Consider the following 13,446-nt stretch of genomic DNA (forward strand, 5'->3'; position numbering starts at 1 on the left):
AGAAGACCAAAGAGGCAAACGGACGATCCGGATCCCAGCCCCACACATCCCGTTTCTACGAGGCACTGCATTCCATCCTTGGTGCGGCTGCCACCACTACCCCACCACTGACCGTGGACTCTGAGGATGGGATATTGTCCACGGCCGGTTCCTCGGACATGTTAGCGGACGGGGAAGATGAGGAAGGAGATGAGGAGGACGAGGCAGTCGACAGCGCTTACCAAGCTGATTTCCCCAACAGCCAGGAGCTCTTCATCACCCTTACAGAGATCCCCTACCAACCGTCCCCAGCATTTAACCCGGACACAGATTCAGGGGAAGGATCAAGCGGTAAGTGCTTTAAACATATAAACCTTTATTTTTTACAAAACTTGAATATTAAGACTAAGAACAATCTGTGAATCATGATTTCTTCCCCCTGGGCGCTTAAGTAATCAGTAACAACTATTTAAAAAAAATCAAACAGTGTCCGGTTGTGCATGATTGTGCTGCCCAAGCTGCTCCACTCTTTAGTCCCTGCTACTGCAGCTATATTAGAATACTGTCTATACGTCCGGGGATAGAGCAGTAATCCTCCACGGACATCTCCACAAAGCTCTCCTGCAGGTAATGGGATAGCCTGTTCATCAGGTTCCTGGGGAGAGCGGCTTTACTTGGTCCTCCGAAGTACGAGACGTTCCCGCGCCAGGAGACAAGCAGGTACTCTGGTATCATTGCCTTGCATAGCATGGCGGCATAGGGCCCCGGTCTCTGCAGGCTTTCTCGAAGCATCCGTTGGATCTCGGTGTCCGGGATCCTCATGAGAGTAATGTCGCTCATGATGACCTGCTTTGAATTAGGTAGGGGACTGTTAGTATTGGGACTGCTTGCAACAAGTTCCTTTACAGAACTGTGACCACTGGTTTACAGCCACGCGGTGGGGGCGGGAGAGGGGCAGCATACAGGGATCTTTCCCTGGCACATCCGCGAGGGGGTGGGACAGGGCCAGAGTTCCTGCTTGGCCGATTGCTGGCAGCACAGACTGGCAGTGCTTTCAATGTGAAAGGAGGCCAGTGGTACTCCTAAAGTTTTAAGCAGCCACAAGTCTACGGCTTACCATGTTTGCCTGCTACAGAGAGTACCGTGTCCTGCCCCGCTTCCCAGATCGGCAGTGCAAAAGCCCAGGCACTGAAGGTGAGGTTCGAAAATTCGACCTTGTCCTGAGTGCGCATGTGATAGGTGTGGTTCATGGTCTTGTTCACAGAGAAAGACTATGTTCTTGATTCACAACTACATTTATCTTTCGGAGGAATTCACTGCCTTTTCCTCATTCCCACAGCCACATCTGCAACTGTCTCCCAACCCAGCCTGGCATCACGCTCCCAGAGGCTGGCGCACATTAGGCGGAGGAAGAAGAAGACGCGAGAGGACATGTTCTCAGAACTAATGGGCTGCTCCCGAGCCCAGGCAGCACAGCAGAACCAGTGGAGGGAGAATTTGTCCCAAATGCACCGGACACACATGGAACGTGAGGAGAGGTGGCGGCAGGAAGACCAGCAGGCGACTCAAACACTGCTTGGACTTCTGAGGGAGCAAACGGACACGCTCCGGCGCCTTGTTGATGTTCTGCAGGAACGGAGGCAGGAGGACAGAGCCCCGCTGCAGTCTATCAGTAACCGCACTCCCCCGCCACCAAGTCCCATACCCCCCTCGCCCAAAGTCCAAAGAAGGAGGGGCAGCAGAGTCCGTGAAAACTCTCACTCCACCCCTGCAGACTGCTCAAGCACCAGAAGGCTGTCATTCCCCAAAATTTGAAAAGTCCTTTCCTGCCCGCCTCACCCAAGCCCCCGTCCAACTTTCACCCCCCAGTTTCCTGTCTGGTTGTTAATAAAAAATACGTTTCTGTTCATTACTGTTTCAGTCAGGCTCTTTTGAGGGAGAGTCTGTCTGAAGGGGGGGAAGGGGCTTGGTAATTGGACAGGACAGTCACCTTTAGCAGGGTACAGAGGCGGGGGCAGGTCCAGCAGCAGGGCACATACACAGTGCAGTGACTAGTTACCCTGGTCAGTCTGGGAGGTGGTTTTCATGTTCTGTGGGGGGGGGGGGGGTTGGTTGCTCTGTGACTTTGTGGCGGGGGAGGGCAGTTACAGATCTTATGCAGCGGTCCTTGTCCTGGATCACAGAGCCACGCAGCAGGGGATCTGTAACCCTCCTCCCCCTGCCATAAAGTCACATAGCCCCCACATACACGCAGTCCCGCTCAGGAGGGCTGGCAGGCTCCGTTGAAACAACCAGTCCGCCCCTGCGAATCCTGTGAAGGATCATTTGCATCAGTACACTACACCCGCTCCCCACCACAGTCTGCGTCCCCGGTTTCAAAGATTCCCGCGAAAACAGTACTAAAGACAACAGTGTTCAATAACAAAATAAAACTGATTTTATTTTTTTGGAAGGAGGTGGAGGGGGTCTGTAACTGGAGAGGATAGTCATCCTTAACTGGGTAAAGAAACGGGGGCAGGTTCAGCTTCTCTGTACAGAAACTGAAAAGTCACTGGTTACCCTGCTCACTGTGGAACCTGGCTTTCAAAGCCTCCCGGATGCACAGCGCGTCCCGCTGGGCTCTTCTAATCGCCCGGCTGTCTGGCTGGGCGTAATCAGATGCCAGGCTATTTGCCTCAACCTCCCACCCCGCCATAAAGGTCTCCCCCTTGCTCTCACACAGATTGTGGAGCACACAGCAAGCAGCTATAACAATGGGGATATTGGTTTCGCTGAGATCACAGCGAGTGAGTAAGCTTCTCCATCTCCCCTTGAGACGTCCAAAAGCACACTCCACCACCATTCTGCACTTGCTCAGCCGGTAGTTGAACAGTTCTTTTTCAGTGTCCAGGGCGCCAGTGTAGGGCTTCATGAGCCAGGGCATTAGCGGGTAGGCTGGGTCCCCAAGGATCACTGTAGGCATCTCCACATCCCCAAGAGTTATTTTGTGGTCCGGGAAGTAAATACCTTCCTGCAGCCGTCTAAACAGACCAGAGTTCCTGAAGACGCGAGCGTCATGAACCTTGCCCGGCCATCCAACGTTGATGTTGGTAAAACGTCCCCTGTGGTCCACCAGTGCTTGCAGCACCATTGAAAAGTAGCCCTTTCGGTTGATGTACTGGCTGGCCTGGTGGTCCAGTCCCAGGATAGGGATGTGAGTTCCATCTATAGCCCCACCGCAATTTGGGAATCCCATCGCGGCGAAGCCATCTATGATGACCTCCACGTTTCCCAGGATCACTACCTTTGAGAGCAGTACCTTGACGATTGCGTTGGCTACTTGCATCACAACAACCCCCACGGTAGATTTGCCCACGCCAAACTGGTTCGCGACAGACCGGTAGCTGTCCGGCGTTGCAAGCTTCCAGAGGGCTATGGCCACTCGCTTCTGGACAGTCAGGGCTGCTCGCATCCAGGTGTCATTGCGCTTCAGGGCAGCGGACAGCAACTCACAAAGTTCCATGAAAGTCCCCTTCCGCATGCGAAAGTTTCGCAGCCACTGGGATTCGTCCCAGACCTGCAGCACTATGCGGTCCCACCAGTCCGTGCTTGTTTCCCGTGCCCAGAATCGCCGTTCCACAACATCCACATAACCCATTGTCACCGTGATGTCCTCGGAGCTGGGTCCCGTGCTTTGTGAGAGGTCTGTGCCCCTCTCAGAGTTCAGGCCCTCACCGCGGTGCCGTAGCCTCCTCGCCTGGTTTATCTGCATCTGCCTCTGGGAAAGGTGGATGATAACCTGCGAGGCGTTGACAAGGGCCACAACTGCAGCGATGGTCGCAGCGGGATCCATGCTCGCAGTGCTGTGGCGTCCGCGCTGTCACTGACCCGAAAAGTGCGCGAACTGATTTCCTGCCGGCGCTTTCAGGGAGGGAGGGAGGGCGGTAGTGACAGACGGATGACGACAATTACCCAAAAGCACCCTCGACCCTTTTTTTTTTACCCAGAAGGCATTGGCGGCTCGACCTAGAATTCCAATGGGCAGCGGGGACTGCGGGAACTGTGGGATAGCTGCCCACAGTGCACCGCTTCCAATGTCGACGCTTTCCCCGTTAGTGTGGACTCACAAAGTCGAATTACTGTCCTTAGTGTGGACACACAAGTTCGACTTTGCAATATCGATTCCACATATTCGATTTAAGTGAAATCGAAATACCCTCGTAGTGTAGACATACCCTTAGAGGAGAGAAAAAAAGGGATAAATCTAATGTATTAAACAAACACCAGGACAGATTAATTTAGTAGTGTGTGATGCTATTTTCCCACTAATACTGGCTTTAAGTCTCCAGTCCACACGACACTGCGTGAAGAAGAGGTGTGAAGGAGCAGGAGTCCCCAGAGGCCAGAGTTCTTCCAGGGATTCTGGGGGAGTTTACACTAAAGGAGAAGCTCTGCTACCCTTTCACAGGGCAACCCTGAGCTCCTGGCAAGCTGCTCCAACTCTACTGTATGAGGCGAAGGAGGGCTGGGCTATAAAGAATCTTTTGTGAAGGCTACGGCCAGGATAGCCTTGATCTAATGCAGTGCTTGTGCTCCTGATTGTGATACGGGAGCAATGGGGAGACCTTGAGCCCATCTCCTTTTCTTGCATACTGCCACAAGGGCCAGCCACACTGACCCCAAAGGACCCCAATCTTGCTGTATCTAAAGTGCCCAAATGGCATATTCTTCCCTCTCTCTCCTTGCACACTCACAAGTGGTACTTCAAAATCAAAAGTAGTAAAGCAAAATGTTACTGGAACTAGAGCAGAACCTACTCAGCTCTGAGCTGGGAGGGTTGAATCCGCAGCACAGAGTTCAGCCCTGTATGAGCCTCTGTTTTCCAGTACATCTGATGGACACACGGCATGGGCAAGCTGCTGCTATGACAATCCTGTACTCTCCCCTGGAGGTGGGAGGGCCATGTCAGGCATTCCAGAACCCACTCCTGCCATTGGGCTGCGGTAGGCTCTGTGCTGCACTTCACCAGTGTTGCACAGCTCTGTGTGTATTTGTGTGTATATGTGTATGCGCGTGCTCTATGCTGCACTTCACCAATGTTGCACAGCTGTGTGTGTGTGTGTGTGTGTTTCCCATCCATCTCCTCCCCTTCCAATACATCTTCCCAGCATCTAATCTAGTTATTCTGGTCTAGCAACATGCTCCGGATTTTAGCAGTCAAAGTCAGAAGGCATTTCACCTAAGGATGTGTGTAGCTGTGACCCTGAATTTGCACACCATATTACAGAAACATTTCAGATTAGCAGTATTGCCTCCTGAACTTACTTTTCCATTGCCAGAATACAGCTAATTAATGCCTTAGGGCCCAGTTCTGCCACCCATACATTGAGTAGCACTTAGTTACAGAAGAAATTGAAGGCGTTTTTCTATAAAAGCTGCTCTATGTGAAGAAGAGCTGAAAAATCAGGCACTTAAAGGGGAAAAAAAAGTACTCACTGGCAGGGCAAGAAATATGCATTTTTATTACCAGGCAGTCATATTTCTTTTCAGATAAATTTCACTCTTTTCCTTTCTCTGCTAATTTCTGCCTAATTCTTCTGGTTTCTTCTTCTCCTCCCATTATTCTCATGCACTTTCCCTATTTGTTGTTAACTTTTCTTCACTCCCAGGGTAGCATTCTCTGAAATGCTTCTAGTTCCATGCGCAGGGCCAATTAAACAGGCAGAACTGCAGGGTCTCAATGCAAGGATGAGATGATGGTGTTGGGAGGAGAGATTTAAGTTTATTAGGAACTGGGGAACTTTTGGGGAAAGGAGAATCCTATACAAGAAGGATGGGCTCCACCTAATTCAAAAGGGAACCAGATTGCTGGCATGTAAAATTAAGAAGGTTGTAAAGGAGTTTTTAAATTAAGGGCTGGGGAAAAGCCAACTGGTGCAGAGGAGCACACAGTTCAGACAGAGACATCCCTTAGGGGACAGTTTATTAAAGGGGATATTCTGTATCCTAGTAAAGAGGAGAGGCTAGAAATTGATAAAGTACTGGTAGGAACTGAAGAGAACCAATCAAACAAAAAAAGTGCCATTTACTTGCATCACATGAAAGCAGACAACTATATAGGTGATAATTTTTATAAGTGCTTATATACAAATGCTAGAAGTCTAAATCCTAAAATGGGTGAACTTGAATGCCTGGTATTACATGAGAACATTGATATAATAAGCCTCACAGAAACTTGGTGGAATGAGGATACACAGTGGGACATGGTAATACCAGGGTACAAAATATATAGGTCTCTCTGGTGGAGGAGTGCCACTATATGTGAAAGAAAGCAGAGAGTCAAATATAGCAAATATCTTAAAGGAATCAAACTGTACCATAGAATCTCTATGGATAAAAATTTGTTGCTTGAATAATAAGAGTATAGGAGTAAGAATTCTCTTCCAACCACCTGACCAGTGATTGTGAAATGCTCCAGGAGATTAGAAAGGCAACAAAAGCAGAAAACCCAATAATAATGGGAGATATCAACTATTCCCATATTGACTGGGTACATGTCACCTCAGGATGGCATACAGAGATAAAATTTCTAGACACTATTAATGACTGCTTCTTGGAGCACCTAGTCCTGGAACAAACAATTCTTTATTGAATCCTAAGGGGAGCACAGGATCTGGTCCAAGAAGTGAATATAGCTGAACTGCTCAGTGATAGTGACCATAATATAATTAAATTTAACATCCTTGTAAAGGGGAAAATATCGAAGAAACCCACCAAAGTAGCATTGAACTTCAAAAAGGAGAACTAACAAAAATGAGGAAGCTAGTTAAATGGAAATTAAAAGGAACAGTCACAAGAGTGAATTGACTGGAAGCTGCATTTAAAAACACCATAATGGAGGCTCACACTGTGTGTATACCCCAAATAATAATAATAATAATAATAATAATAAATAAGCAGAGTAAAATATATGGTTGGAGGCAAAAGGCATCCTTTAAAAATTGGAAGTCAAATCCTAGTGAGGAAAATAGAAAAGAACATAAATTCTGGCAAGTCAAGTGTAAAAGTATAATTAGGCAAAAAAAAAATTGATAAGTACTAGCAAAAGACATAAAAACTAACAGCAAATTGTTTTTAAGTACACCAGAAGCAGAAAGCCTGCCAAACGATCAGTGGGGCCCTGGACGATCAAGGTTCTAAAGGAGCACTCAAGGATGACAAGGTTTAATGAATTCTCTGTATTGGTCTTCACTGCACAGTAGGTGAAGGAGATTCTCTCACCTGTGCCTTTCTTTTTAGGTGACAAATCTGAGGAATTGTCCTAGATTGAGGTGTCAATAGAGGAGATTTGGAACAAACTGATAAATTAAACAGTAATAAGTTACCAGGACCAGATGGTATTCACCCAAGAGTTCTGAAGGAACTCAGATATGAAATAGCAGAACTACTTTCTGTGGTATGTAACCTATCACTTAAATCAGCCTCTGGAGGACAGCTAATTTGATGCCAATTTTTTTTAAAAAAAAGCTCCAGAGGTGATCCTGACTATTACATGCTAGTAAGCCTAACTTCAGTACTGGGCAAAATGATTGAAACTTCAGTAAAGAACAGAAGTATCAAACACGTGGATGAACACAATATGTTAAGGAAGAGTGAACATGACTTTTGTAAAGGGAAATCATGCCTTACCAATCTATTAGCATTTTTGAGGGAGTCAACAAGCATGTGGACAAGGGTGAACCAGTTGAGATACTGTACTTAGATTTTCAGAATCCTTTTGACAAGGTCCCTCATCAAAGACTCTTAAGCAAAGTAAGTCTTTATCAGATGAGAGGGAAGGTCCTCTCATGGCTCAGTAATTGATTAAAAGATAGGAAACAAAAAGAATAAATGGTCAATTTTCAAAATGGAAACAGGTGAAGAGTAGAGTCCCCCAAAGATCTGTACTGGGACCTATCCTGTTGAACATACTTATAAATGATCAGGGAAAAGGGGTAAACAGTGATATAGCAAAGTTTGCAGACAACACTCAAGATTGTTAAGTCCAAAGCTGACAGTGAAGAGTTACAAACGGATCACACAGAACTGGGTGACTGGGCAACAAAATGGCTGATGAAGTTCAGTGTTGATAAATGCAAAGTAATGCCCATTGGAAAACATAATCTACATATAAAATCACAGGGTCTAAAGTAGATGTTACCAGTCAAGAAAGAAATCTTGGAGTCATCATGGATAGTTCTCTGAAAACATCCTCTCAATGTACAGTGGCAATTTAAAAAAAACCAAACAACTCCCCCAAAATGTTAGGAATCATTAGGAAAGGGATAGATAATAAGACAGAAAATATCATAATGCCACTATACAAAGTCATGGCACATCCATACTTTGGATACTGCATGAAGGTCTGGTCACCCAATCTCAAAAAAGATATATTAAAATTAGAAAACGTACAGAGAAGGGCAACAAAAATGATTAAGGGTAGGAACAGCTTCCGTATGAGGAGAGATTAAAAAGACTGGGACTGTTTAGCTTAGAAAAGAGATAACTGAGGTGGGATTTAATAGAGGATCTAAAATCATGAATGGTGTGGAGAAAGTGAACAGAGAAGTGTTATTTACCCATTCACATAACACCAGAACCAAGGGTCACCTAATGAAATTAATAGGCAGCAGGTTTAAAACAAACATAAGGACGTAAAATTGTAAAGGCCAAAAGTATAAGTGGATTAAAAAATGAATTAGATAAGCTCACGGAGGATAGATCCATTGATGGCTATTATCCAAGATGGTCAGGGACGCAACCCCATGCTTCACATGTCCCTAAACCTTTGAATGCCATAAACTTGTACTGGTTGACAGAGGATGGATCACTTAATGATTGCCTTGTTCTGTTCATTCTCTCTGAAGCATCTGACATTAGTCATTGTTGGAAGACAGGATACTGGGCTAGATGGACCACTGATCTCACCAAGTATGGACATTCTTAGGTTCTTATGCCTATGCACTGTCTCTCTTCACCTTATAGAGGTCATCCTGCTGTCACTACACTTCCTTCAGACATCTTTTCCCTTCTCCAATGGTTTATTTATTCACCAGGCTTCAGGTGAACTTTCTGATTCAACTGTTTATCCCTTTTCCTTTTTAAAGAGGCACTGTGACCCAAGGACCTCTTGGTGCTAGCTGGCAGGGGGCAAGAGGGTACATAGGGTTTTACAGGAATCCCCTGCGTAATAGTTCACTGAAGGGTAGCATGTGAAGTATCTACTGAGAGCCAGGAGCCCACTGGTCATCACAATTGTTGTGAAATATATGTACAGATAATATTTAAGGGCTTCTTTATCTATACTGAAAATTATATTCTTAAGGTCTTGGAGTTAGGCAGGTCACCAACAGATGACATATCTCAGAAATGTTCTTTCAAGGCAGGAGGTAACAGACACCTATCTCCCTGTCTGTCCATTTGTGTATTGTATATTGTATGCCGCATACTTAGCCCAATTCGAATTGAGAGATTGCAAAATATACAAGAGAGGAAATCTACAGGAAGAAATGAATAGCAGTGGGAGGTCCTGTTTATGAAGAAAGACAAAGGATTGCTCTGGAATGTAAAGAAACACACCGAGTCCTTTGCCTAGGAAGCAAACTGACACATGTGCTTGTCTGATGAAAGAAGGGTCACAGCCAAACTGTCTGCAAAAATGCAGCAGGAATTTTGGGTGAGCAATACTGTAGTAGACAGTAAAGAATCCTGTTAATTAAGTCTAAGCTCTAGAAAACATACAATGGTTTTATTTTATATGTAACCATTTGTTTCCAATACTTCTACATGAATCTCTGTGCTTTGATAATAAACTGATACTTGATTTCACTGTAAACATGTCTAAGTGCTGTGTGCTGAGAGGAGCAGTGATCTGAGGTGGTACGGGTAAGCTGAAGTGTAACTGTTTCTTTGGAAGCAGTGGATCGGTGAATGCTGTGAGTGTCCAGTGGACATGAGGCTGGACACTCCAGGGAGACACTTGGAAGACTCGGGAGTTGGAGTGTGCCTGTCACTAACCTGTAGAGTGACAGTGGGGCCTGTGAGACGTGGCGACTGCTGGTATTGCCCGTGGCCAGTGGGTTTGGGAGGCAGAGACAAGGCTTCCTCATGTTAAAGGCAGGTGGTGGCGAGGTGCCTCCCAATGCTGGGTACCCCCGGGAAGCATCACAGACACCATTCCAAATGTTCTTTGTGTTGTTTATATAGCAGTGGGGGGCGGGGGGAATCATTCCTTGTGCACCATGTTACAAAGTGACTGTAAAAATAGCACATTGGTGCTGTAAACAGCTGCTCCCTATGTGCCTTCGAAGTCGTATGTGCTGAGTTCACACTTCCCTTCCTCTCAGCACTGCAAAGCTGTACAAGAGCAAGCTGTTCTTCATTATATATATACATATTTAGTAGAACTGCTGCATAAGTTCTGATTGCAGACTCTTTATAGCTAGTAAAGATGTACAAAGTAGACACATTTTCAGGATCAACTAGGACTGGTAGCAGTTGGCGACATTTTATATTGTGCTAAAAACAATGAATCAGAAGTTGTGAAAGAGGAACAAATGTGGAGTATAAGTATGTCATAGTTACAGGGTCACTTTCTTGACTGGCACTTTAATAGCTGGACTGGGAAAACAGAAGTTAAGCCAGGGTTCCAAAAGAGAAGGAAGATAGAAAAGAATATAGGGTAGGTTTACTCCTGAGGACATTCTGCACCAAAACATTAAAAATTCTGTGCACAATATTTTAAAAGTATGCAAATAGTATTTATCAAATAAACATGGAGGCTCCAGCATGGCACTGGGGAGCACAGGCCACTGGCTTCACAGAGTTGGGAGATCACTGTGGAGCTCCCCCCCCCACCCCAGGACATGGACTCAGTGGTAAGGCTGCACCCAACTCTGACACAGCGCAAGTATTGGGCCTGCCCCAAAAACACCTCAAGGCCCTGCCCCTCTGTGCCAGGTGCACCAGGTGTGGGCAGGCAGGCTCAGCAAGGCAGAATCCAAGTGGAGGGGCCTGGTGTGGGTTGAGAGGGTTCTGTGTGGGGCAATCTGGATGCGGCTGGCTCAATGTGGGATCCGCGTGCGGGTGGGATTTGGATGCACAGGGGCTTGATGGAGGGTTCTGGGTGCAACGGTAATCGGACTCTGTGGGGGGGGTCCAGGTGACAGTGGTTGGGGCTCAGCGGGGTATGGGGGCATAGAGCTCAGAAGGGGGGGTCCAGGTGTAGGGGGATCAGTCTGGAGGTCCAGATGCGGGGGGAGTGGGGCTCAGTGGGGTGGGGATCCAGGTGTGGGGGGCTCATTGGGGTGATCCAGGTGCAGGGGGAGTGGGGCTCATCAGGGAGGGGTTCTGAGTATGGGGAGGTGAGGCTCAACTGGAGGGTCTGAGTATGGGGGGGGATCTGGATGCACAGGCATTGGGCAGATGGGGGAGCAGCTCCCTGTACAGTGATTCCTCCCCTTGCAGCTGACAAGCGATGGGTGCAGGAAGTGCGGGGGGGAGGGGAGTTTGCGGAGCTTCCTACAGCTGGGGGAGAAATCCGGGGGTGGGTCTGACATGGCCCCGGATGCCGTGAAGGGGAAGAGGAAGTCCCGTCCTCCCCAGCCCAGGAGGGTAGGAGCCACCAGCTGGGTCTTCCCCAGTCCCGCCCCCTGCCCCACAATGATTTACCTCTCTGAGAGCTACCCAAAATATACTGCTGGGGAGGGTCGCATGACCGTTCTTGTGGCTTCCCTTTGCATCCCCATCAGAAAGTCATTTTTCTGCGAGGAACCAAAGAAATCTATGGGGGACATAAATTCTGTGCACGCACAGTGGTGCAGAATTTCCCCAGGAGTATAGGTTATAGAATTGTATACAAGGAAAATTAATAAGGGTCAAAGAACAGTTATGAGACAAGGGTTTACAAAAAACCTACACACAAAAAGAAGAGTATTTTAAAACTCTCTTGTGTTGTTCATTGTCTGTCCTTTATATGTTATCTACTTAGGGCCCTATCCTACAAACCATCCCATTTTCCTTCAGTTACACTTATTATTAGGTGTCATGATTAGTGTATTCAGGACTGGGCCTTACAAATGCAAGCTCACTATGGCAGGGACCTCTTTTTCTCTCTGACGGGGAGACTCAAAGCCCCAGTGATTTCTAGAGCCATGCCTCCTCATTATAAAATTTAGATTATCTCATCAGGGACCAGAAACAAACCAATCTTTCTTAAGTGACTCATCACACAGCCCAAACAGATATTGTGAAAAGCTGTAGCCGATAGTTTGAGAATAACCATAGGCTACAATTTGTTAGCGCAAAGGATTAATTCAACAATTACAAATAACAAACAGATGTTGTGAAAATATCACAATTTATGAATCAAAAAAGGAGCTGCATTTGCCAAATAGAATATTAATTCCAAATTGTTTTGTGCAACTTTTTACAAGAAGAACTATCTGTAGCTTAATTTACTGTTGCTGCTGTTGAAATAAGAGTCTATAAATTTTCTCACTTTTTTGCACAGGTGCCACCAATACTGCTGGATAAGCAGTTCTCAGAATTCACACCAGACATTACACCCATTATTTTGGCTGCCCATACGAACAATTATGAGATCATAAAACTTCTTGTACAGAAGGGGGTTTCTGTACCTAGACCACATGAAGTCCGCTGCAACTGTGTTGAATGCGTCTCAAGCTCAGATGTGGACAGCCTTCGCCATTCTCGATCCAGACTCAACATTTACAAGGCTCTGGCAAGTCCATCTTTGATTGCGTTGTCCAGTGAGGATCCTTTCCTTACAGCATTTCAACTCAGTTGGGAGCTTCAGGAACTGAGTAAGGTGGAAAATGAGTTTAAGTCGGAATATGAAGAGCTGTCGCGTCAATGCAAGCAATTTGCAAAAGACCTCCTGGATCAGACACGGAGTTCCAGGGAATTGGAAATTATTCTCAATTACAGAGATGACAATAGCTTGATAGAAGAACAGAATGGTAATGATCTTGCACGATTGAAGCTGGCAATTAAGTACCGACAAAAAGAGGTAAGTGTGCTGGAGAATATTTAGGCGTATTTAGTAGCAATAATGTGATAGATAATTGCTTGGAATACAGCCCTTTAAGTGAGACAACTTCAGATTGCTGCTTATTTTTTTGTTCTACAGGGGCCTCTTTTTATTATTGGAAGAACATAAGAGGTTGTTACGGTTTATTCAAACTGGAATTTGAAATATTCTATCATATCACAGATCCTGGGGGACTATCTGTTTTGCACCTGAGCATACGTTATCACTAGCACAGAATAATATTAAGCAAGTCTTTGGTAACAGAGTAAGAACTGCAAAGAGTACTTCTCAAAACTGATTCATTAACTGTGTCTGGCTGGTAAAGTGGGCATGTCACATGTTTACATGCTAGTTAAATTACATGCCTGTTGTTACAGAATGGTTTTCTCCAGGAAGGA

The 13,446-nt window shown here is 46.1% G+C and overlaps 1 protein-coding gene across 6 annotated transcripts in view; it reads left to right on the forward strand.

Moving 5' to 3' along the window:
• TRPC4 (transient receptor potential cation channel subfamily C member 4) overlaps positions 1-13,446 on the forward strand; it is a 131,590-nt gene that overhangs the window by 21,561 nt on the left and 96,583 nt on the right. For 5 of the 6 annotated variants that reach the window (XM_065404373.1, XM_065404366.1, XM_065404381.1 and 2 more), the window contains exon 2: positions 12,509-13,027. The exons of the other annotated variant lie outside the window; for it this stretch is intronic. In XM_065404373.1, the coding sequence (XP_065260445.1) occupies positions 12,509-13,027 (519 nt within the window). The remainder of the gene's footprint in view (positions 1-12,508; positions 13,028-13,446) is intronic. 6 annotated transcript variants of the gene reach the window in all.

This window comes from Emys orbicularis, chromosome 1 (genome assembly GCF_028017835.1).
Source record: "Emys orbicularis isolate rEmyOrb1 chromosome 1, rEmyOrb1.hap1, whole genome shotgun sequence".
NCBI classification, from domain to species: Eukaryota; Metazoa; Chordata; order Testudines; family Emydidae; genus Emys; species Emys orbicularis.